This window comes from Hevea brasiliensis, chromosome 9 (assembly GCF_030052815.1).
Source record: "Hevea brasiliensis isolate MT/VB/25A 57/8 chromosome 9, ASM3005281v1, whole genome shotgun sequence".
Taxonomy (NCBI): domain Eukaryota; kingdom Viridiplantae; phylum Streptophyta; class Magnoliopsida; order Malpighiales; family Euphorbiaceae; genus Hevea; species Hevea brasiliensis.
In genome coordinates, this window is record NC_079501.1 from 14,251,433 (window position 1) to 14,276,971 (window position 25,539).

Here is a 25,539-nt window from a genome sequence, read left to right on the forward strand (position 1 = left end):
TAAAGTGATATGTACATTACAAATTTTGGTATCGACTACTGAAAGACAAAGCGTAAGTAGCAGATGGGCAAAGTCCACAACCACAAGATAGGTAGAAATTTCGAGGAATTTTCAAGTCTCCTCGCAAGGATCCGAATCAAACGGCTGTCGTTTCTTCACCCTATCTGATGAAAATGAAGGTGATGAAGGCGTACAGAAACACAAACTGTCGTTTGGTTAGTACGTTTTCAAAACAAGTACACGAATTCTAGAGAGGAAATTTCCACTCCAAAACAATAAATTTCTTGTTTTTTTACTATATATATATATATATATATATATATATATATATACTTAATTACCATCCATATTCATTTCTCTTTGCTTCAACACTCGTGATTTTTTCCATCTGCTATTGTCACGATCCAACTTATGGGCCGGACTGGCACTAGGACATGGGCCAGCCTAAAGCCCCCGAGGCCTGTAGAAAGCCTAACTATTCACTTAACCCAACTCTAAGGCCCATTTGGGTCCAATTTCAAGAAATCAACCGGACAGAGTCCGGCCATAAAATGGAACTACCAACAGGGAGTTTTTGACTCACCCGACCTGTAAACACGGTAAATACTCAATAGGGGAGCTCAGCTCACCCTCCACATACTCATATCATCATTAAAATATATGGAAGCTCAGCTCCCTCATCCAGTCCATCAAACATACATATTATTATATGTTTACAGATCCAACATGGTAATAATATTACAGACCAAAATCAAATAAGTACATCTAACACATGCGGAAATTTTAAGAGTAAATAAAATTACACAAATATTGATAAACAACCTGCGAAGGAGAAAAGCAGGTTAACCACAATAAAATCCTCCTGTAGCCTGAAAAAAATATTGAACAGAAGTGAGCGTTCGACTCAGAGAGTAAAATATCAATTTTAACCATAATCTCTATAACTATCTAAAACTAATGCACCCTGTAGAGTGAAATGAAACACCAGCAATAATTTCACATCATAACATCAAAAAGGTAATTTGGAGCACTCACGCACCCGGTAATATCAATCATAATATATATGGGAGTGATCCCTATCTGACTCTCTTAATTCCAAGCGTGCGTGAAGAACTCACTCGGACTTCCACTTAATAACCAAATCGGGTCCCAAGAACTCAAGCCGTGTCTACCCCGAAGGACCGGGTCTCAGCGAAGATCTCAAGCCGTGTCTACCCGTCCTATCCATAGTCCACACCACATCACACGCACGCCAACGCTCGCACACTGCTCCAAATTATCACAACAACATACATGGCACTTTCACAGTTATGAATGCAACATAAATCGTGCCTAAAGTTTATCTACATAGATATATGCATATAAGTGATGCATGGGCATGCTTGAACATATAATAATAGTGAAATTACAATTAAAATTAATATTTTACTCACAGACTTGACAACGGTCACTGTGGCGGCTGGGCGGAGGAAGAAGGCTGTCCCGGCTCACCTGATAATTACATTATAATTATTTAATACAATTGACTCAATACAAATCATGAAAAGACCAAATACATCCTAAGTCGTGCTAAAAATCCGGCAGAGTCTCCCCTATACCTAGGACCTACCCAACCTGCAAAAGGGCTCAAAACACACTTCTAAATCCACAATCCATATATCTACAATTCAATCACATCACACAGCCCCTCCTAGGCCCATCAAATCACTCATCCATCACAGTATGTAAAATTTCAATTTAGTCCTTATAATTGATTATTTTTGCAAAAACTGCCCAAATAAGCTCTAAAAATTCTAAAACTTTGCCCCCCGGTCCTTAGCAATATTACTAGGCTATTGCAAAAAGAATCATAATTTTCTGAGCTACCACGAATATTTTATGGATTTTTAATCCTATTTAAGCACTATAAAATTACGAAAAAGTAAGGTTCGGGTTTACCTTTGCCGATTCCGACTCCGGGGACGAGCTCGGGACATCTGACAATGGGGGGGTAGCCAAAACTTCGGTCCAATTCGGAGACTTTTCCGGTAACGAGTCTGTCTGGCCAGAAATTCACAGACCCGGACAACTGTCGAATTTCTGTGAATTGAGGATACCTACACGAAGCCCACAACACGGGGGTTAGTACATAAATTTTACGAAATTTTCTAAGCTCATTTAATACTCAGAAAAACACTGCGAAGTTTCGTTGGACCCATCGAAAAACGGTGTCGGAAAATTTTGAAATTTATATCCCCGCGAAGCTCTCAACGAGTGGAGCGCTCTGGTACTCTCAGTTTTCTCGTGGGGTTTACGGTTTGTGAGAAATCTAGCTCGAAAGTCAAAATGGGCTAAAACTTTCCGGGCAAAAATTGGACAAACCGCTAGATGGATTTCGGTGTTCTTGGTGTCTATGAAAAGCTCTTGACGAGTAGATGAGTTTAAACACAAGACCCGGTCTGATTGGTGGCCGGATTTTGGCCGGGAAGATGAACGGTAGAGTGCGTGTGCGCGTCGCTTCAGGAGCCGTTTTCCAGCGTTCCAGGCGGCGGCCGGCCGTGGGGGAGGGGTGAGGCGGCGCGCCGGCAAGCTGGGGCAGCAGGGGAGGTGGCGGCGCGGCAAGGGGAGGAGGGAGGAGAGAGAAAAAGAGAGAGAAAGGGAGAGGGGTCGGACGCGCGCGGGGAGGGGGAGAAAAAGAAGAAGACCGGTCCGATTCGATCGGACCGTTCGATCGGTCCGATCCGATCGGTTCTATTCGGCCGGTTTGATTCAAGATACAAAATTTTGAACTTTTACTCTGCCTCGGGACCGAAAACGAGGTCCAAAATTTTCAAAAAATTTCCAGAAAACTCAGAAAAATTTGTAGACTCCAAATATATTTTTAGTTTTGCCACGTGGTCTTTAAATAAATTTTTAAAAATCATCAAAGTTTATATTTTCGGAAAATCGAACCCGATTTTTAAAATCTAAAAAATCTCAAATAATTTCTTAAAATTTAAATAAAATTAAAATATCAATAATACTCATAAAATAATAAAATTTAAAATTTTGGGGTGTTACAGCTATTTTATCTTTAATTTTTTACATTTATTTTTACAGTTAAAATATTTTCATATTATAGGTTGAGTCATAGATATTTTTAAAGGTACGCTCTCTATATTAATTTAAAATATTTAAAATTTTTAAGTAATATTAAAATATGCACAACGAAATTATAATATGATTAATAAGAAGAAAAAAAACTTTCATCCTTAACCAATTAAATTATGTTGAGTTATTTTTTTATTTAATTAAAAGTAAATATCTCATATTGCTCAAAAAAATAATTATTGAAGCCCTAATTAACAACATGCTGAATGCTTCTCTAAAAAAACACAACATGCTTACTACTTTTACTATTCAACCAAGCCAAGGCCAATCTTTTAAATTGTTCGGAAATATTAGCAGTTGATTATTATAGCAGTTCATAAATATTTTACTGGTTGTTAATTAAATATTAATTATTAGTAATTAATTATTTATATAATAATTTAAAAGTAAAATGTTTGATAAAAATAATTATTAGATTATTTGTTAAATATAAAAGTAATAATATCATCTTTTTTACCTTAGTTAAAATACTCCCTCAGCATATAAAAATTAAAAGAGATAATGTTTTATAAATTATTCTCTCAAAATCTAAACACTATCACCTTATAATATAAATAAAAGAAGTAGTATTTTGACTCTATAATTAAAAAATTAAATACTACTTTAAAAACTATTGTTAAATAAGACCTAAATTATTATGCAATTATAAGCAAATATAGAAAAAATTAATCGTACCAAATTTAAGCCGAAATTAAGGTTAATTAAAATTAAGCATAAAAAATATTGAACTTTGATATATTCTTAAATTTTATAAGATTTTTTTTTCTACTCTTTTCAATTATTTGATAAAAAAAAAAACTTTTTTAATTTTATGTCTAATTAATTGCATGGTCGGATGTTGCTTATACTATAATCATACCAATTAACTGCGTTGTGCTGAAAGGAAAAGAAAGTTAAGGATCAAGAAGAGAAGTGAATCACAAAAACGTTTTAGTTTTTTCTAATCATTTCAATAAAAAAAAATATTTATTTCTTTATTTAGAATTTTAATAAAAACAAAACTCAAAATAATGTCCCAAATTCTAATTTTAAATATTTTAGCATTGTTGCTTGCCATGATAACATTTATAAAAACAAGTTTCACCTGCAATTTAAGGTATACAAAATGAAAAAAAATTATAATTAATGTTTCGATTGTTTTATGAAAAATATTTTTTTATAAAGAAAAAATTAAATTAATTTAAAAAAATAATTTTATTTTTTTAAAAGAGAATTATTTTTTATTTTATAAATTTTGATAATCTTATTAAAATATAAAAATGCTTATATAATCACATATAATTAGTTTAATCTTGCAATAAAAAAATATTTATAAAAAATATTTTTTAAAAAACTATTTTGTATGAAAATATATTTTATATATAAATTATTTTTTATGAAATAAATAGAATATAAATTTCTTAATATTGTCTTAAAATTCAAAGTTGGAGGAATTTTTCGCAAGAGTAATTGGCCAAACAAATTAAGTGTATATATATATATATATATATATATATATATATATATATATATATATATATATATCTTTTCCTGCCCTCTTCTCCTATATAAGAGAGGGTCCGTGATGTTGTAAGGTTATAAGAACATCAATAAAAATTTTCAGTGTGTTTCTCTTGTCACAAGGGGTTTTGCGGTCGCCTGAACGAACCCTCACCGAAGTGGAAAAGAATGAGGAGTCGCCACCTTAGTTTTGAGGGAAACTAAAGAAAACCATTTGTGAAGACAAATCGAAAGAAAACCACTTCAAAACAGAGATTCTAAGTTCGGGGTCCGTAAACGGGTGGGGAAGGTGTTAGGCACCCCACCTCGTCCCTTAATAAGGGTAAGTAGATTTAACTTCGCATTTTTATAAATTAGTTAGGAGGGCTTGAATGGAAATGTTAATCCTTTTAATAAAAATGAATATTTAATTTTTCACTAAATTTGGATTACCCAGATACATAAGTAAATGAGATAACCTTAGTGAGTTACTGTTGTATATTAGTTTTGTTTGAAGGGCTATTTTATTAGAATTCAATTTTTGGAATTGGATGAGAACTCTCCTCCGATTTCTTTTGAATATTTATTTAAATTTTAGATTGAGAACCGGATAAGAACTCTCCTCCGATCTCTTTTAATATTTATTTGAATTTTAGATTGAGAATCGGAAAAGAACTCTCCTCCGATCTCTTTTAATATTTATTAAAAATTTTTAAGCTTGAGAAACGGATAAGAACTCTCCTCCGATCTCTTTTAATATTTATTTGAATTTTAGATTGAGAACCGGATAAGAACTCTCATCCGATCTCTTTTAATATTTATTAAAAATTTTTAAGCTTGAGAAACGGATAAGAACTCTCCTCCGATCTCTTTTAATATTTATTTGAATTTTAGATTAAGAATCGGATAAGAACTCTCCTCCGATCTCTTTTAATATTTATTAAATTTTTTGGATTGAGAATCGGATAAGAACTCTTCTCCGATCTCTTTTAAAATTTATTTTTAGCTTGTGGATCGGATAAGAACTCTCTTCCGATTTCCTTTAAAATTTTTGTTAACGTTTTTAAGCTTGGGAACCGGATAAGAACTCTCTTCCGATTTCCTTTAAAATTTTTGTTAACGTTTTTTATTGAGAATCAGATAGGAACTCTCCTCCGACCTATTTTAATTAAACCGTGGTCGGATGAGGATTTTTCTGATCTCTCTAAATTTTACCTATCGAGAGAGCGTAAGGCTAAGGGTTCTGACTTTCAAAGATGTCAGGGGGTCTGCGCGAGACCTCTTTAACTTATTGGTACCTTAGGACTGGGCAAGGGATGCCAAACCGAATCCTCCGACCTTCCAATATGGTCGTCTTACCAGCATTTTTGGCAACCGATCTATTCCATTTAGTTACCCGGGTTTTGGTTTTGCTCGTCATAGGACGTCTTGCCCTATAACCTATTGAGTTATTCTAGTGACTCAGCTTTACCATTTTCCAGGTTTATTATTCAGACCCTTCATTATTTCAAAAGGACTCTTAAGTTGCCGTTACCTACATCTCATTCAACTACTTATGTATCGCTTGGAGCTAGATGACTTACGCTCAGAAATAATAGAGATTAACAAAGGTATCGACATGGAAATAAACTAGAGCACAACCTTTCTTTATATCTTTCTAGCGTGATATGAACTTAAAGAAAATATCATACATAAAGAAAGAAGAATGGGAATGCGTAGAACAAAAACTAAACTTAATAAAATGGCAACATGAATACTGACCTGTAAGGAGTCGATTCTAGTGAACTAACCGAGAATCACAAAACGCAATAAGATTGCAAGTTGATAGCCGGGCGACTAAGGTTCGCCTTGGAACAAAGAGGGCTTCACTAAATGCAATCGAGTCAAAATTATACTCGAGTTTAAACGAGATCGAACATGGATGATGGAAGTGAATATAAAGATAACAAGGAACTGCAAAATGTGAACGCTGTGGGATGATGAACGAGCTGAAAATGGAAAGTTTCAGTGTTCAAAATCTTTTTAAGAAAATACTTCAGAAAACTAGTTTCAAAAGTTCTTCTTATGAAAGCTGAGTAACGATCTGAATTAAATTTCAGAGTTCTTCCGCTATAGTAACTTCCTTTATTTTTCGTCCTCCCCCTGAACAGTTTTCATGCAGGTATTTATAGGAACCGGGTGCTCCCCATGAAGGGTCAGGATCTATTTTGAGGGAGATGGAGGGTCAGGATTTCGAAGGACATGATCTGAGGCTCAGGAATTAAAGAGGATCAGAACGGACGGCTGAGATCCCCTTCAGAATTTTTGTCATTTTCTTCTTCTAATCTGACGGTCCTAAATTTTCTTGTCCAGGGCGATCCGAGGGCTGGGAGTGAAGGGCGCTGATTTTGTCGTTTTCTTCTTCGATCCGAGGGCTCCGAGCTCGTCCTTACAAGTAAGATCAACGGTGGAGATTAGGATGTACAGCGCTGTCCTGACGTACGCATGTCAGAAATGCGGGCGATTCTGGGGCGTGCGGTTGAGATTTCTCCTGCAACGCTTTAACTACCTTGGCTCTGATTATGACGATAATTGCCAGGAGCTGTCTTATTCTCTTTGTCTCCCGATCTCCCCTCTTTTCCGGTCTTTTCAACGAGATCCTTCTCCGATCTTGCATACCGGTCTCCCATCTTTCGATCTCTGTTATTCCGATATTTCCCTTAATCAGGCTGGGTCCGGTCAAAGCATTAATTCCCCTCGATTCCCGAAGCGTCCGCTTCGTTTTCTGCTTAGCAATAAATGCCCGATTTTCCCTATATATACCCCCTGATAGAGGAGACTTTCTTCATTCGATTTCCCTCTCTTCCTTCTTACTTTCCAGTTCTAGCTGCTCCGGCAGATGTTCCGGCCATGATTGTGACTGTTGATCCCTTTCCGATGGACCTCTTTATTCCCCGACTGAAAATTTACTACCCCGGTGCTCGAATAATCGTGATAAGCTTGTCTGATGATGGTGAGAGAACTAGACCAATTAACCGATCTAGATCGCGGACCTTGATCGTGCCGATCTCGAGTCGTTCGACCAGTATAATCGGCGAACCGATTTCGGCCGAGAAGACTACTAACATTTCGCCGACCCTTGGCGGTCGCTCTTCCAAGTTTATTTAGCTTCTCACCACATTGGGTGTTCCGACAGCGGCTTTCCTCCACATTGGGTGTTCCGACAGCGGCTCGGTTCCGGTCGATGATATCCTTTGGATCAGTCACAATGTTGACTTTGACATAGGTCCTTTAGATGGAATGTTCCACCAGTCTCTGAGATCGCCCAAATGATGTATTTTATTTTAATGTAATCTGCTCTCTAGAGATCACAGAAATGATGTAGTCCAATTTTAATGCAATCCGATCTCTAGAGGTCACCGAAATGATGTAATCCGATCTTTTGGAAATAAAGATTTTATTTATCAATTATCATCTTATTATTATTGCATTAATTATTTTTCGATCTCTGAAGTATTTATCCAATCTGACCTTTAATTTAAATGACCCTAAACCGATACGTAATTCAAAAGATTCATCTTAATCTGCCGATCTCTAGTTAGCCGATCTCTTTATGGAATTTCCGGAATATTCATGAGACATGTCAGAAACAGCTGGCAGATCTCGCTGACCGATGCACCGCCTGGGATGCCGTGAGCATTAAATGCTCGAACGAGTATAAATAGGGGTGGGGGTTAGCCATTTGCTCTCTTGTGTCATTTTCAACTTCTCGTGAACAACTTCAAAATTCTCTCGTTTTCTCAAGCTCTTCCGACTCCGATCAAGCTTTGGTAAGGGTTTTGATCCTTCTTTTAGTTTAAATTCTTTATTTCCTTTGAAAATGAGTGGCGCCGAAGGTCAGAGAGCGGCGAGTCCTCCTTCCATCCAGTTCTCGTGGTCATCTGATGAAGTACAGGTGGTCGGGCCAAGGGCGCGACCTGAACCTCCTAGAGTCTCCGTCCCAGCTCGGGAACAAGTGACGTCATCAAGGCATGCGCCTTCTTCAGGGAGAGAGAATCTTCCCATGGACGAGCTACCGTCGGTCCTTCAAGAAACCGATCTGCAGTCATTCAGCCAGGAGTACAACATTGAGCCCGATTCATATGAACTTATCCGGTGTCACGGCGATCTCCGGGCCGATCATTTCTTCGAAGAGAACGACATGATTATGGTATACGAAGAACAGTTGAAAGCCGGGCTGCGGTTCCCTCTTGACAACTTCTTTAAGGAAGTCTTAAAATTTTTCCAAGTGTGCATAGGAATTATGTAAAGATTCAGACCCATATTTTGGACGATTAGGTGTTCGAAGTTAGGGAACTAAGGCATACCTAAGTTAGTGACCTAGAGATCGGCAACAGAAGTTAAAACACTAGAAAATTAAAATCAACTTGGGTCAAGGAACCAGAGGTTGATAACAGGAAATTTAAATGCATGAAATTAAAATCAACTTAGATCAAGGAACCAGAGGTTGATAACAGGAAATTTAAATGCATGAAATTAAAATCAACTTAGATCAAGGAACCAGAGGTTGATAACAGGAAATTTAAATGCATGAAATTAAAATCAACTTAGATCAAGGAACCAGAGATTGATAACAGGAAATGTAAATTGCAGGAAATTAAAATCAACTTAGATCAAGGAACCAGAGGTTGATAACAGGAAATTTAAATTGCGGGAAATTAAAATCAACTTAGATCAAGGAACCAGAGGTTGATAACAGGAAATTTAAATTGCGGGAAATTAAAATCAACTTAGATCAAGGAACCAGAGGTTGATAACAGGAAATTTAAATTGCGGGAAATTAAAATCAACTTAGATCAAGGAACCAGAGGTTGATAACAAGAAATTTAAATGCATGAAATTAAAATCAACTTAGATCAAGGAACCAGAGGTTGATAACAGGAAATTTAAATGCATGAAATTAAAATCAACTTAGATCAAGGAACCAGAGGTTGATAACAGGAAATTTAAATGCATGAAATTAAAATCAACTTAGATCAAGGAACCAGAGGTTGATAACAGGAAATGTAAATTGCAGGAAATTAAAATCAACTTAGATCAAGGAACCAGAGGTTGATAACAGGAAATTTAAATTGCGTGAAATTAAAATCAACTTAGATCAAGAAACCAGAGGTTGATAACAGGAAATGTAAATTGCAGGAAATGTAAATTGCGTGAAATTAAATTCAAAGTTGGAGGAATTTTTCGCAAGAGTAATTGGCCAAACAAATTAAGTGTATATATATATATATATATATATATATATCTTTTCCTACCCTCTTCTCCTATATAAGAGAGGGTCCATGATGTTGTAAGGTTATAAGAACATCAATAAAAATTTTCAGTGTGTTTCTCTATCTATGGCTTTCTAAAACTATTTCATCTCTTGAAAATCTAAGAGCCTATGGCATTTCTAAGTTATTCTCTAACATGAGTATGCTCTACACTTGCCTCATTAGAGGATCTTGTGTATCAAAAAATGCATAAGTCTTGATTTATTGCTACGGGCCCCTTATTTTGATAAGATTAGTAAAACAAAAGGGGGTCACCTTGTTGATGGCCTTGGGAATGGCCTAGTTGATGGCTTGCAAGAGTTTTGTTAGTCATATCAGAGTAAGAGCTCCTGACCAATAGCTTCTTATCTCTACACTTAATTGAGAGATGTGACTTTTGACATGCTCGTCAAAGAGACTTACTATTGTCCATTATCTCATGAAAAAACCTTTGTACCACCACACATCTTATCTAGGGTTGCCAATGTCATCTGGTGAATTTCTCCTAGAGTGATTTGTGTAACTTCTCGATGGGTGTCGAAAATTGATCTCTACAATTTAAGTTGGAGCTTGTTTGGTAAAGAAGCTACGTAGGTATGTCACAAGTTGACATAATTATATCTATTCTACTTTATGTCAACTCTAAACCTATCCAGTCTACAGAGTCATCCTTTCATTGACAGATAGATGATACTGTTCGAACTACATTTTAACCTCCTCAGAGTTCTACAAGCACTCCTCCTATCTTTCAGTCACTAATGATCACTCATATTAATGAAGAACAAGAAAATATCTCTTTCCATTCTATTACTATAGATAAGTAATTTTCTTTTTTAATTAAATTTAAAATATTTTTATTGATTAATAATAAAAAAATATATTAAATAAAATAAAATCAATTCATTTTAATTTGGTATAAACAAAATTTTCTTTACTTTTATTAGTACAATAAAATTAGTTAAAGTATTTAGAAATACTATTTATTTTATTATTTATTTGAATAAAATATTATAATTATTAAAAATTTAATAGAATCCCCTTATAATCAAACACAGAAAAGAGAGGTTAATTAAATTTTTATGTCTTTATATTTACAGCTTAACTAATCTAAAACAGGTCTTTCTGTTAGTGAGCCGGTCTTTTGAGACCTCACATTGGTTGTGGAGTATGTGTAAGTGTGAATTATATATGAAATATATGTGTGTTTTATCTTTGATAAAAAAAAAAACTGACCCAATTACTTAATGGGTAACTGTTCAAGAGGTTTGTAATCCAATCAAAACTAATTAGTAAAAAAATTTCATATAGAGAAGGGAATTTTTATGTGCTAAAATAATTAATATATATTTTTTGAAAAAAATTGTGTGATGTTATTGTAATTTTAAATTGACTTATTTGTTTAACATAACTTTATAATTTATAAGAAAAAAAAGTTAAGAGGGAGGGGCCTTTTATTTTGGTTTTTCTAAGTTGAGTATTTATCAATTATTTTACTATATTATTTTTATTTTATTTTATAATTCCATTATATATTCTCACTGTGTTTATTTTCATATTTACTTTAAAAAAATTTATTTTCTTGTAATAATTTAAATAAATTATTTATGTTAATTTTAATAAATTTAAAAATATTTTTTGTTAATTTAATAAAATATTTTTTATATTATATTGCAATTTAAATATATTTTTATAATATTATAATAAAATATTTAGTTAATATAAGTATATTAATTACTTATCAATTGTTATAATTATAAACATTTTAACTAAATATTTAACTATTTAAAATTTTAAGTTTTTATAAGTTCAAATTATAAGTTAGATGAAGATGGGGAAGAAAACAATAAACATAACATATGTTTGCTGCGATAGCCTAGTCTTTTTGTAAAATTACAAAACAACGAGAGCGGTCGACAAATGATAAAATTTAGGAATAGAGTAGAACTTTCATGGGAGTTCAGAAATAACCAAAATTTCACAGGAAACAAACCCTAGAGGTTGAGATGGCTGAGAAATTGGCTCTAGAGAAACGCCACAGGTTCATCCACAGCGGTTTCTATCTCCTTGTTTTTTTTTTTCTTTTCTTTCTTTGACTATTTGCGATTTGTGTTTGAGTTTGATTTTCATTTCTTTTGTACGATTAGGCCAAACTGTATTTGAGTGGGATCAAACCTAGAAGAGGTCAATATTTACATCAATTTACTCCCAAATGTTCACCTAAAGCAATTTTATTGCAAGATTCAATCCAAATGTCTTGAAGTTGGCATCAAAGGCGACCCCCCGTATCTTACTGTAAATCCCTTTTTGCTTTCTAATTTTATTTTATTTTTTAGTTTGTCATTCATATGTTTGCTTCCTGCCCAGTAAAGATTGATTCTTCCTTTTGGACTATAGGTACTTTGTTTATGTCTCTGTGCCTCTCATTTTGCAGCATCTTTGATTTCTAAGATTTTTTTTTTCGTGAAAGGCGATTGCTTTAACCATACAATTGCATTGCATTTGTTTTTGTAATTCCTTGGAGGTAAGGAATTATGTTCTTCCTGCAATATGTTTTACCATTTATTTCAAATTACAAATTGACAATCACATTAAATTCTTTGCATTGCATGTTAAATTGTGTGTGCTTGTTTTTTTTTTTTTCCTTTTCTTCATTGCAAAGGATGATATAATGCACATAACACTGCAAAAAAGGGACAAAGGTTAGACATGGTCTTCTCCAATTTTGGGTCAGGGTCAGTTGGATCCTTACTTCTTTGATCTTGAATAGAAGCGTCTCATGCTTCAGAGATTTCAGGAAGAGGTGAATAACTATTACTTTTACTTAATTTCTCCGGTGCGCATTCAATTTATCCCGGATGATTAATGCATTTAACTTAACTTATTTGGCTTATGATAATCATTATTGATATGTCCAAATCATTATTGATATGTCCAAGTATCCGTTATGATGATGATTGTTTATTGGGCTTATAAATTATTTTCAGCTTTAACTTACACATGCCATTGGTAGTACAGTAATGCCATGTGTATTATGTGACTTCTTGCATAAATTATAGGGTTATAGGAAACATGATAGGAATTTTTTTTTTACTCATACTGAATGAATTACTGTTTTAGATATGTGCTTGTCAACTATGGCATCATTCATTTTGGTTGCTACTAATTTTTGGCCTAAACAGTTTCGTTTTAGTTAATTTAATAGTATGAGTAATGATTTTACTATCTGTGTAGTATTAAATATATGAGCTAGTTATTTTCAATAGAAATCTTTTCTTTTCATATCAGCTCAATGCAATCTTATCCACAGTATTCATATTTGTCCACAATAGGATTCTTTTGATGTTGGTCAACATGTTCTAATTTCAGAGTATTACTTTGTGCAGAATCCTAGTTTTGACTTCTCCCAGGTACAATTTACAAGTAGCCATCCTGATCATAGGACGTTTATGGATGGAATATGCACTGGTTGACAATGTTGATGTTCTAGATGACAGGTTATTAAATTCTGACCCCTTTTCAATAACTAAAACAATAGTTATGCTTCTTTTCTGTTGCGCTTCTTTCATTTTCGTGGCTCGATTAGCTTGCCATCGAAAATTATGGCAATATCTATAATAATCATAGTAAGATGTGGCAACTTGTTTGTTCTAATTAAAATTACTTTGTTTGTAAGTGTAAAACTTATTTGTGCCCTAGATTTCTTTCATCGTATATTCTTAAGTTTGGTGCAGTGTTATCAAGGCGAAAGGCAACAAGGAACCCTGTGGCCTTAGGCGAGAGGTGAAAAGCGTGGCAAGACCTTTTTGAAGCAAGGTGTCATAGTCTAAATATCCTAAATTATATATATATATATATATGAGTACTTCTAACATAAAAATTCATACTTTTAACTAGTTTGATAAGTAAAAAAATGCATATTAAAAAAAAAAAAACATTATTTGCATTATGTCTATATGTAAGATAAGAGAAATTGAAAATTATGTATACTTACATTTTCAACAGTAGAAGATAAAAGTAAGGCTGTAAAATTAAACTTCATAGCATAAGCAATAATACAGATATTAATAAGAGATGTTAATATAAAAGAAAAAAGAATTGTGCATACCTGCATTTCTAACTTAATTACAAGATAAAAGTTGAAGCTATAAAATTAAAATTCATAGCATAAGTAACAATACTAATAATAATAAAAGTTGCTGAATCATTAAATAGAATATGTAAATTCTAAAAGTTCTAACTTAATAAACAAAACTAAGTCATAAGTCATAATAATCCAAATGCAATAAATACACAAAAAAAAACTTATAACTAAAACTACTCGTCATCAAGATTTCCAAAATCATCTTCATTTTCAATGGCCTTCATCACAAATTCTTCCTATTGTTCATCATTATCAACTTGCGAAGAGGATGCACCTCTCATTGAGCGAAACCCTTGAAATGAATAAGAAAAAATTAATAAGAAAAAAAATATTGGATCGCAAGTTTTCTAGGTTGCGCAACACAGCATGAGAGTGAGAGGAGAAGAGATTAGAAGAATAACAGGGGAGAGTGAGGGGAAAGAATGTGAAGATGAGAGAGAGAGAGAGAGAGAGAGAGAGAGAGAGAGAGAGAGAGAGGAAAGAAGACATACCTGGTTGGTGACTATGCTCTGTGTTCTCTTTGCAATTTAATATGGCGGTAAGACTTGATATTTTAGGGTTTCTTTTTATTTTATGCTGTTAAGAAAAAATTAAAAAAAAAAAAAACAAAAGTTACTGTTAGTTAGATGAGGCAGCGCCTCAACACTGTAGCGTTTATTGCCTTTTAGTTATGGGGCGATTACCTCTTCTCATGCAGCCTCGCCTTGACCAAGCATGTTGCCAGGGGCTTGTCTTGCCTCGTCTAGTGCCTACCTAAGTTTGATATCCTTTCTTCTTTTTTTTTTTGGCCATGATAAATTATTCTCAGTCTATCAAAAACCCAAAACTCAAGCCAGTTTATTGGAGTTTAAACATTATGTACCAGCTGCAATATTTTGTCAATATGTTCCCAAGGAGACTCTCCGCGTGTTAAGAGACATTTACATGCAAAATCCATTAAGATTGAGGGAGGAAGGTTTTATGGGACGGGAAAGGGAAAATGGGTTTGGTACCTAGAGAGGGGTGTGTAGGGCTAGCTAAAGGGGTAAAGATGGTTGGTGGAGATTTGATGATAAAACTTGCAAGTCTGACACAATGTCAGCAACAGCTATATCCTCTAGGTTGTTTAATGTGTTACTCGTTTACAAGATGCAGAAAATGGAAATCTATCTTTAGAATTAGAGGTGGATCAGTGGTCATATATTTCCCAATTAACAATTAATTGGTTTTCCAAGTAGTTGCGTGATGTGAATTCTTGCTTCCTATCGTGTCTGGATAATTAATTGGGTGCAGAAACCTTTGACCTGCAACTAGTTTCACACAAATGAAAAAATGGGGAAATTTCCTAAAGAATGTATTTTAAAAACTAAATTACCAAAAGGGGTGAGAGAAAAAATATTTACTAAAAGAGGGTATTTTTAATGACGTGGAGGAGAGAGACAGGCAGCAGACTCAACCATGAATAGTAATTAAGGACTAACTTATAATAATAAACATTCTTTTGGACTGAAATGTAAAAAAAAAAAAAATTAAAATGACAGTTGCAGCTGGGTGTTACTCATAGTAGAGTTTAGTTGACGATAGCAGTACATATTCTCTCATTTTGGTAAAATGGCAGCTGGATGCTACCCATAATAAAGTCTAGTGGCTACATATTCTCTCGTTTTGCGAAAAAGAGTCTCGTTTTACGAAAGTGAAAAAACACCCAAAAAAGTGCCAAAAAAAAAAAAGAAGTCTTTAGCAGTTGGGTGTTACCCATGGTAGCTTCTAGCTGCCACGTCGTCAGACGCGATAGCTAGTCGCTGCCAAAGGTAGGGCTCAGCTACGCGTCAGCTCTTGTCCCGCCTGTGGCGTTAGAACCTATGAGATCTCGTCATGCAAGTGGAAGTGAATAATAATAGAGTCTTGATCCATTATTTATACTACCCTAGTGTCCCTCAGCAACCCATCAGCCAGCTTAAGAAAAAAAAAAATTCAACCCTACTTTGCTTTCCCTCTAAAATTTTGCTATAGATCAACTTTGTGTAGGAAATTTAGTAAGCATTTATTTGTTAATTTCTCTTTGATTACGGAAGAAACAAAAGGTAAATAAATATATTTATAGTTAATTTTTTTATTATTCATGCTATGTAAATATTATATAATAATATCTCTATCTAATAATATTTGATATGTTTTTTTATATACTAACAATATTTTTATCTCTGTGTCTTTCTCTCTATTTATAGAAAAATTAAAGCCCATTGAATTTTGAAATAATTTTATTTTGAGATAATTTTTTTTATTATTATTAATGTTAAATAATAATGATATAATAACAATCACTGTAGTATGATTTTTTATAATACTCCAATAAAAATACTATTTATTAAAATTTTTACACTCTAATAAAAAAATAATTTTTTATAAGTGTAATAGTATAATTTTTTTTAGTTTTTATACTTTTAATATTTTTTCATTATTTACAACTTTTCAATTACATTTTACATTATTTTCACCTATTTTTTTCCCTCAGAAGATTTATCAATAATATTCAAAATAATAAAATTATTTTTCCTTTTTTTATTATTTTATTACCTTTTTTAAACATAAAATCATGTTCTAAACCTAATAATTTTTCAAATTTAAATTCTACAACATAATATTTAAATTTTATTACTAATATTTTTTGTTTTAACTAATACAAATTATTAATTACACTATTATATAATTATATAATATTTAATTTCACTTGAGTGCTACCCTCAGCTAACATTTTCGTAAAATGAGATCTTTTTTACAAAATGAGAGACTCTTTTCACAAAACTAGAGAATATGTATTGTTGTCGTCAGTTTGACTCTACTATGGATAGCACCAAGCTATAACTGTCATTTTATTTTATTTTTTTTATATTTCAGTCTAAAAGAAAGTTTATTATTATAAGTTAGTCCTTAATCGCTAGTCATGGTTGATCTACCTATCTCTCTCCTCCACGTCATTAAAAATATCCTCTTTTGATAAATATTTTTTCTTTCACCCCTTTTAAAAATTTAATTTTTAAATTACATTCTTTAGGTAATTTCCGCTGAAAAAGTTGGTGATAAAGAACGGAGGAAGCATTGATCTCCTTCAGTGGCTGCAAATAAAACAAGCATCCGATTCTAAACCATTTTATAATGATGTCGACTACAGCTGGAATCATATTCCTCAGCTATTGTAGCCATTGCTATTTTACGAATTGAGAAAAATAAAAGAAGTGGTACAAAAAAAACCATGCTTGAAATGAAATTTGCTTTTCGTTACTTGTTCACAGTTGTTCTGAAGGGAAAAAAAAAAAAGAAAAAAAAAAACAGTTGTTCTGAAGGCGAGGGAATTTATCTGATAGCAACTGTAAAAACTAAAAAGCATTGTGGAATAACCCATCAATATGAGAAAGGGTCTTAAAATTCTTTCATTTTGGTGCCAATATCTGCTTTTCTGTATCACTTATTGCCACCCTTCTCCCATTTTTCATATGAACATGGTTATGAGTGGTTTTGGTCATGATTTATCTATATATTACAGGTGAAAAAATCATGAAACTGCACAAAGAGTTAGGTAAATTTTGTCACGTTACAAGAAATTTTCAGTTACTATAGCTATTTTGAATTGACAAAAATTATTTTTAAAAAATTACTTAAATGTATTTTAAATTCAAGACATTACAATTTTAAAAATAATTCTAATGGTAAATTTTTATTTTTAGATAATTATTTTATAATTCTATATCATAATTATATAAGAAATTATATAATAAAATAATTATTCTATATCAATATTTTATATAAAAAGACAATCCAATAATAATTATACATGTATTCAAATGTAGTTATTATTTTTTAAAATAAGAAAAATTGTATAGGTTCACTTTTATAGCATTCCACGTAGGATATATTATATAAAATAATCATTTCACTGTATAATTATTCAACTTATACTGTCAAAATAGTTGCAAAAATTTTGTTAATTATATTATTACTTTATGAATATTTAGTTTAAAATAAAATAAAATTACTTTTTAATAAAATTTTAAAATATATTTTATTAAATTTTCTATAAATGACTATTTTACGAAATAAAAATTATTTTACAAAAACTTAACGGGATAAATTATAAAATTTAATTGTATTATCTTAATTTTTATAATAAAATAATTTTTATTTTATCGTAAATCAAATAATCATAAAATATATCTATTAAAAAATCATAAAAAAGGGGATAAATGTGCATGTCTTTAGCGCTTCAAAGTTCAAACTTCAAAGGAACAAGGACCAACGATCCCTCTTTCTTTCTATAAATGCAAGCCCACAAAAATCTCTCCCCAGCGCGATCATCTGTCTCTCTTGTTACCTACGCTTACTCCAATTTTTGTGCATTTCTCTAATCAGATACTAGACAGGCACATCCTCCGTTTCCTTAAAATCCGTGTTCGTCTTTGGCTTCTATGTCTCTCTCACCGCCAAACTGACTCATTCTCTTATCTTCTTCTTCACTTATGACCCCCCAAACCCACCGCAACCCATAATGGTAACCGCTTCTCACAAAACCCACCAAGTTCCCACACCCCGTGTTTTAATCGTCGGCAACTACTGCCACGATGTTTTAATCCAAAATGACACCGTCGTTGGCGAATCTCTTGGCGGCGCCTCCTCCTTCATAGCCAGCGTCCTTGATGGGATGTCAATTCCTTGTAGTTTAGTTGCCAAAGTTGGGCACGATTTTAGATACCAAGTTAATCATATCCCAATTTTAGTGCCTGCTTCCAAGACGACCGTGTTTCACGCCTATTTTGATTCGGGTGTACACGAAAATGGAAACCAAGATCGGGTCTTAAAACGGGTATGCTTATGTGATCCAATTAGTCCGACGGATCTTCCTGACGCGAGGTTCGATTTTGGAATGGCGGTTGGGGTTGGCGGGGAGATATTGCCCCAGACGCTTGAGAGAATGATTGAGATTTGTGATGTGGTTCTCGTGGATATTCAAGCTTTAATAAGGGATTTTGATGCCGTTGATGGGACAGTTAAGCTCGTTGATTTACGCGAAACGGGGTTTCGTTCCTTGTTGCCTCGAATTGGGGTTTTAAAGGTGTCATCAGAGGAGGCTGTGTTTATGGATGTGGAGGAGGTGAGGAAGTGGTGTTGTGTGGTGGTGACGAAAGGGGAAGATGGGTGTAAGGTGTGTTGGAAAGATGGGGAGATGGAGATTTCACCCTTTTTGGCTAATCAAGAGGATCCCACGGGTGCAGGGGATAGCTTCTTAGGTGGGTTTGTGACGGGATTGATGCAGGGATTGGCTGTACCTGATGCTGCCTTGCTGGGTAACTTCTTCGGTTCGCTTACTGTTGAACAAATTGGATTGCCAAAGTTTGATTCGAGGCTGCTGCAGGTTTGTTTCAAAAGACATTTCATTGTTTTTATTGTTACAAGAGTTCTGTTGTGATTTTTTGGTTACTATTTAATATATTTGATGTGAAATTTAGTATCTTTATGCGTCATGTTTTGAAGAAAGAAGAGAACTAAATCACTCTCCAAGTGCTCAAATTTAGTGGGATAAGTTCCTATTGAACTAGGAAACATGATTAGTCATATGCATAGTTGGAAATGAGCGTTGGCTGCATGATGCAGGAGAGGGAATTCATTTGATTATGAAATTATCACCTTTCCAGTGTCTAAGAGCTGGGACTGTTTTAAACAGTTTTTGAAGTAAATTTATCAGTTCTTATAGCTGGACAACAGTTAAATATAATTCCAAAAGGGGGACTGCAGACGTGATTGCCACTCATCATGTCAAATGATTCTAGATGGAGATGGCTATTTTAGGTTTGTTAATTTGGTTTACGTTGTATGGTTCAATGCATGAGCTTAACTCTTTTATGGTAGACTGATAGTTTCTTAAGCATTGGGCTAGTCACTTGGGAAGAACTTCTTGTGCAAATCAAAGGGTAATGCTTAGGCTGTCAATTAGTGTAGATGGCCTAGAGGCTAGATTTGATCCCTTATACACAATGAAAGTTTAAATACAGGAGCCCTGGTATTATTAGATGCTTCGGTGTTTGACTTTTGTAAAGTGGTGATTTGCCTTTCATTCAGGTGTATTATTGGAATCTAAATCTGGTGTGAAAAACTGAATATGGGGTTGTGAACTGAAAAATGAGCAAGATTGTTGAAAAGGGTACCAATTAAATGGACTTTCATATATGTTCGTGATTCCAATATTTTACCCTTAAATGATACAGTGCCAGGCACCATAAGAAATTAACAGTCCTGTGAGACAAATTTGCAATGTAGTCTTTATTTCTGTCTGGGACATAAGAACCTCATTTGAAGCATATCCTCCACCCTATATGGTTATCAACAATAAAAGTTAGTTGCATATTTTTGGTTTTTCAAATCAAATGAATTTAATTTGTTTATCTATTTTTAATGTTTGACCATGATGTTTGAATTTCACCAATTTCAATCCTCTTCCCAATACTCAAAAAAGTTTGACCATGATGTTTTACATTGTGAATCAATCAGGTCCTCATTCAAGAATATGGTTAGCTTCTAGGAGTCTGCTTCTTTGAAACTTATGTTGCTTTGTGATTAAGCTATCATACTACTAATTATGATTGATTCACAGAAATGATTTCATGATTGTTTCTAAATTCTGGAAGAGAAGATGTATGGGGGTTTTATGAATGGTTTGAATGCGTTATTGAAATTGAATAATGGTGTTCTGATTACACAATAAGATTCCTCTCTAATTTTGAAATAAATAAGAAGCCGAAGTCGGGGCAAAAAACATCTGCCAGTTTTATGGTATGACTCTGATTAGTCAGTTTTAATCCCTTTTGGCATATCTTAATCTTATTTATTCATTCATAATAGGTTTAGGATGTTTTATTTAAGATGCTCACTTCCCCGTTTTCTTCTTTTAGAGAGTGAAGGATGAGGTTCAGAGGAGAAAAACGCAGTGCTTGCATTATGAAGGGAACTATGATGAGCTAATGTTTTTGAAGCCAGAAGGGCATGAACAGTTCCATTCGTCCCTTGGTGCAGCAAAATTATTAACCCAACATTCCATTCAAGAATCCAAAGATTGTTCTGGGCAGCCTAAATTAGCAGTTAATCCTGTGAATGATGAAGCAATGCAAACAGCTGACGGAAAGCCATGATACAGTTGGAGCGAAAAACTGCTCTTATTGGCCTTGGTTCTTTTTCTTGGCATCGAATAAAGAATCTAGCGACAGCGTAGAGATTAATGCTGTGATTCTATTCATAATCATTTGGTCCAGTGATCACGAATGGAAGTTAATTTAAAGTTGTTAATGCATTTAAAATAAGATCATGCGCATGAAATTTGATGTTGGTGTGTTTCTGAAATGGCACAGAAGCATTTAATGAGAAAATTTTTTCAGCTCTGGAAGTGTGTTTGGTGTATGGATAGCTCCCTGCTCCGGCTGTAAAATTAAGCGTGTCGGTGAGATTAGACGGGGAAAACGGATAGTGATTGTTTGTTGTGAACTTCCCAAATCCAATATTAAATGTAGAGATAATGTCGACGGTGACACTAGCGCTTTTGATGTATTAAGAGCCTAGTCGGCCGCTATTGTCCGTACGCATCTTCCAAAAAAAAAAAAGGTACTTTCCCGTCAATCATGGGGGATGATTTATTTTCATATGTCAACAGCAATTTCCTCAATTGTATGTTTTGAGTTTGGATGCCTAAGGGGTCTTGTAAATGCACTTGTTACAAATAGAAAAAAAATAAAAATCCCTTCTACCTCCGCATCTAATAGCAGTCACCGTAACCACGTGCTCGTTTCCTGACGTTCATGATAACAACATTGACAGACTCGACTTGGTTCTGTGCAGGCACGTCCATTTCACCTCAGGTATTTGGTGATAGTGAGAAAGAGACTGAATTTGTGGAGTTATCGAACCTATAAATAAAACGTAGTATTATCGAATTAGGAAAAACAAAATTAATTACTGTTCCCCTTTTTTTTTATTTTATTGGCAAATTGTATTTTTTTTCATTTTAAAAATATTTGACAAACTGCATCTAATGGTTTTAATTATTAAATATAATTAATAATTAATACTAGTTAAATATCTAATAAAATTATATTTAACCACTATTATTGATATATTAAATAACAAATAAAAATATACATCATATAATTTATTTTATTATTCAAATAAATATATAATTATTAATTAATTTTATATATTATATAATTTATTTATTGTTAAAATAAATATATAACTATTAATTTATTATATTATAATTTTAAATAATAATTATTAATTATATCATATTATTTATTTTATTATTAAAATAAATATATAAATAAATATATAAATAAATAATTTAAAAAATAATTATAAAATAATAAAGTTTTATTATTGATAAAGAAAAAAAATTATAATTTTAAATTTTATATGTAAAATGTGACTTTTTCACAATAAATAAATATTTTATATTTTGTATAGTTAATAGAAAAATATATTTACAAGTTACAATATACTATTAACGTGCTAAATGGGGTTAATTAAAAAAAAATTGTAAAATGAAAAAGGGAAGAAGTAAAAAAGCAAGGGTTACACAACTCTTTTGGATTATGATTAAGTGTATTTTTGTTAAATATTGTAAAAATAATAATGATATTTATAAACACCTCTTAACTATAAAGCTGTTACAAAATGCATTATTCTATCGATTATCTATAGCTATTAACTACTTCTCTTTAAGTTTATCAAATACATTAATTTAATTGTTTATATTATAAAAATAGTAACTCACAATTTAAAAAATATAAAATTTAAAGTGATTCAACATAAATTTAATTTATAAATAAATATTTTATTACGAAAAAAATAATTCTCTTATAAATCACTCAAAATCTTCATATGCAATTACACCTAAAACCTTATACGAAAAATTCTCTCTAATCTTTTTCTCCCTCAAAATTGGGATTTCTGTCAAAAACTTAATCTCCTTTATAAAGGCATGAGAAGTCGGCTCAAATGCTAAAATCAATAACTTTTATGTTCCAGCTGCTCTTTTCTAATTTTAAAGCTAAATTTGAAATCTTTGACACGTCAAAAGATTACTTGGCAGCAACTCATTGCATTTCTAAAGTTTGTACAGCCAAATTGATTTATTATTTACTTTTTTATTGAGAAGATGAAGGCAACTTCTTAGCTTGCAAATTCTTCATGGCTAAGCATTCTTAATAATTAAGAATCAAGTCACTGCATAACAAATTTTCATCTTGACTTAAATTCTTTTATACTGATTCATTGAAATCTCTGCATGTTCAAATTATATATAATTAAATTTTACAATTTATGCAAAAGTTTATTTTTACTTGGTAATTCTTTTCATTTCTTTTTGTCAATATTACCCATCGTCTTAATTTGTAAATTTCTAACCAATATGCTACTTTTTAATTTATAGAGATTTCTCATATCAATCTTCTCACCCTTCATAATCACAATAGCACCTCGGCTAACTTTTATAATTTCACTTTGAATGGAATACCCATACTTCAGAAATCTAATTTTCTCAGAGAAATCAAGTTCCTTTTGGACTTAAAAGTATACCTCACATCATCAAATATTTTTACACGATCACAATGCAATTTGATTTTCACTATTCCAATACTTTTAACTTTCATCTTTTTGCCATTAGCTAACTTCACTTTCTTTCATTTCATTACTTTAATTTTATCAAACAACTTATTCTTTGAGCATATATGAAAAGGACAAGCAGAATTCATTAATAACTCATATTGTAACAGATCCTTTATCTTTTTCTTACAATCATCCACACTTAGAACATCATATTCAATTTTTTCAATAGTTGCAATTGCAGCAGTCCCTTATTTTCTGTGACTTTTCTTGAATTCATTTAACTCTGCTAGATTGTCCTTCATTTTCTTACAATTATATTGAATGCATCTTTCTGACAACAATAGTAATACTTCTTATCTCTAATGTCTACTTGTGGTATTGAGCTCGATTTACTATTTTTTCTTGAACTATTTCCATGTGGATAGCTTCTACCACGACTAGAACTCGCAACAAAAACTCCACCATCATAGGTACTACTTGTATTCTTGAATTTCTTATCATCCAATATAAGTGCAGTAACCTTCTCCACCTTCAATGTCTCTTTTCCAACTGTTAAGGCTGTTACCAAGCTTTTGTAAGAATTTGGGAGAGAAGTTAAAAGTAAAAAGGCTTTATCTTATTTATCTATTTTGATACCGACACTAGCTAACTAATTGATTAATTTATTGAAGCAGTTGAGGTGATCTTTAACATCAGCGCCTTCTTCTATTTTGAGTTAGTACAATTCATTCTTCAAATACAAGCAATTTGTTAGTAATTTAGACATATACAGGCTTTCCAGCTCATTTCACAAAACAATTAGTGAAGCCTCCTCAAAGACATCATACTTTATATTATAGGCTAAAGTCAATCTAATCGTACTCACTGTTCTTTGTTGAAATTCCTCTCAATCGTTATCTTTGATAGTCGCTAGTTATTTATCGTTCAAAGCCTTAATTAATCCTTACTATACAATGATATTCTTCACAATGCTTTACCATGAGTTTAAATTATTTCTCCCATTGAACGACTTCACCTCAAATTTTGTGATCATCATTTTTGGATTTAACGAACCTCGGTTGTAATACCAATTTATTAAGAAAATAATGATTTATAATTTAAAAAACACAAAATTTAAAGTGACTCGACATAAACTTGATTCACAAATAAATATTATATTATGAAAAAATAATTATAAACACTAAAATTGGACTAAAATTTAGACACTAATATTCACAAAAAAAATAATTATAAACACTAAAATTTAAATATTAAATTATGAAAAAAATATTTTTCTTTCTCATAAATCACTCAAATCCTCAAACCTAAATACACTCAAAATCTCACAAAAAAAATTCTCTCTAATTTTTCTCTCCCTTAAAATTGGACTTCCCATCAAAAACTGAGTTACAACAAATGGAGATTTAATCTCCTTTATATAGGCACAAGAAGTCGGCTCAAAGGCTAAAATCGATGATTTTTGTGCCAACTTTATTCTGGCTGCTCTTTTCTAACTTCAAGGCTAAATTTGAAATCTTTGACAGGACAAAGATTATTTGGCAGTAAATTATTGCATTTCTTAAGCTTGTAGAGTCAAGTTCGCTTATTATTCCAGGCTTTTTTAATATTGCCGATGAAATCTCTATGGAGATAATCACCTTTTAAACGTATTTGGGAGAGCATATTAAAAAATAATTTAAAATTATATTTAATAAATTTTAATTATTAAAATAATAAAATATTTTTTTAAATTATTTTTTTAAATATTATTTAAAATAATATTTTTATTAAAAAAATAATTTAAATTCTTTAAATTCAGTATTAAACAAATATTTACTTTTTTATTGATAAGATGAAGACAACTTTTTAGCTTGCAAATTATTTATAGTTAAACATTCT

At 32.4% G+C, this 25,539-nt stretch overlaps 1 protein-coding gene and 1 pseudogene across 1 annotated transcript; both read left to right on the top strand.

Annotated features, from left to right (window-relative positions):
- Nucleotides 1-11,902: 11,902 nt before the first annotated feature.
- Nucleotides 11,903-13,369, top strand: LOC110654510 (uncharacterized; annotated as a pseudogene).
- A 4,908-nt stretch (nucleotides 13,370-18,277) lies between these two features.
- LOC110654533 (inositol 3-kinase) lies at nucleotides 18,278-21,443 on the top strand. The gene is made up of 2 exons (XM_021810556.2): nucleotides 18,278-19,426; nucleotides 20,961-21,443. The coding sequence occupies exons 1-2, from the start codon at nucleotides 18,563-18,565 to the stop codon at nucleotides 21,195-21,197; spliced, it is 1,101 nt and encodes a 366-aa protein (XP_021666248.2). The 5' UTR covers nucleotides 18,278-18,562; the 3' UTR covers nucleotides 21,198-21,443.
- The last annotated feature ends 4,096 nt before the right edge of the window (nucleotides 21,444-25,539 follow it).

Bases quoted from the DNA above. Each gene is read 5' to 3' on its own strand.
- LOC110654533 (XM_021810556.2), top strand. From the start codon at position 18,563: ATGGTAACCGCTTCTCACAAAACCCACCAAGTTCCCACACCCCGTGTT. The intron at 19,427-20,960 runs GTTTGTTTCAAA...TTCTTCTTTTAG, and splicing joins TTGATTCGAGGCTGCTGCAG to AGAGTGAAGGATGAGGTTCA.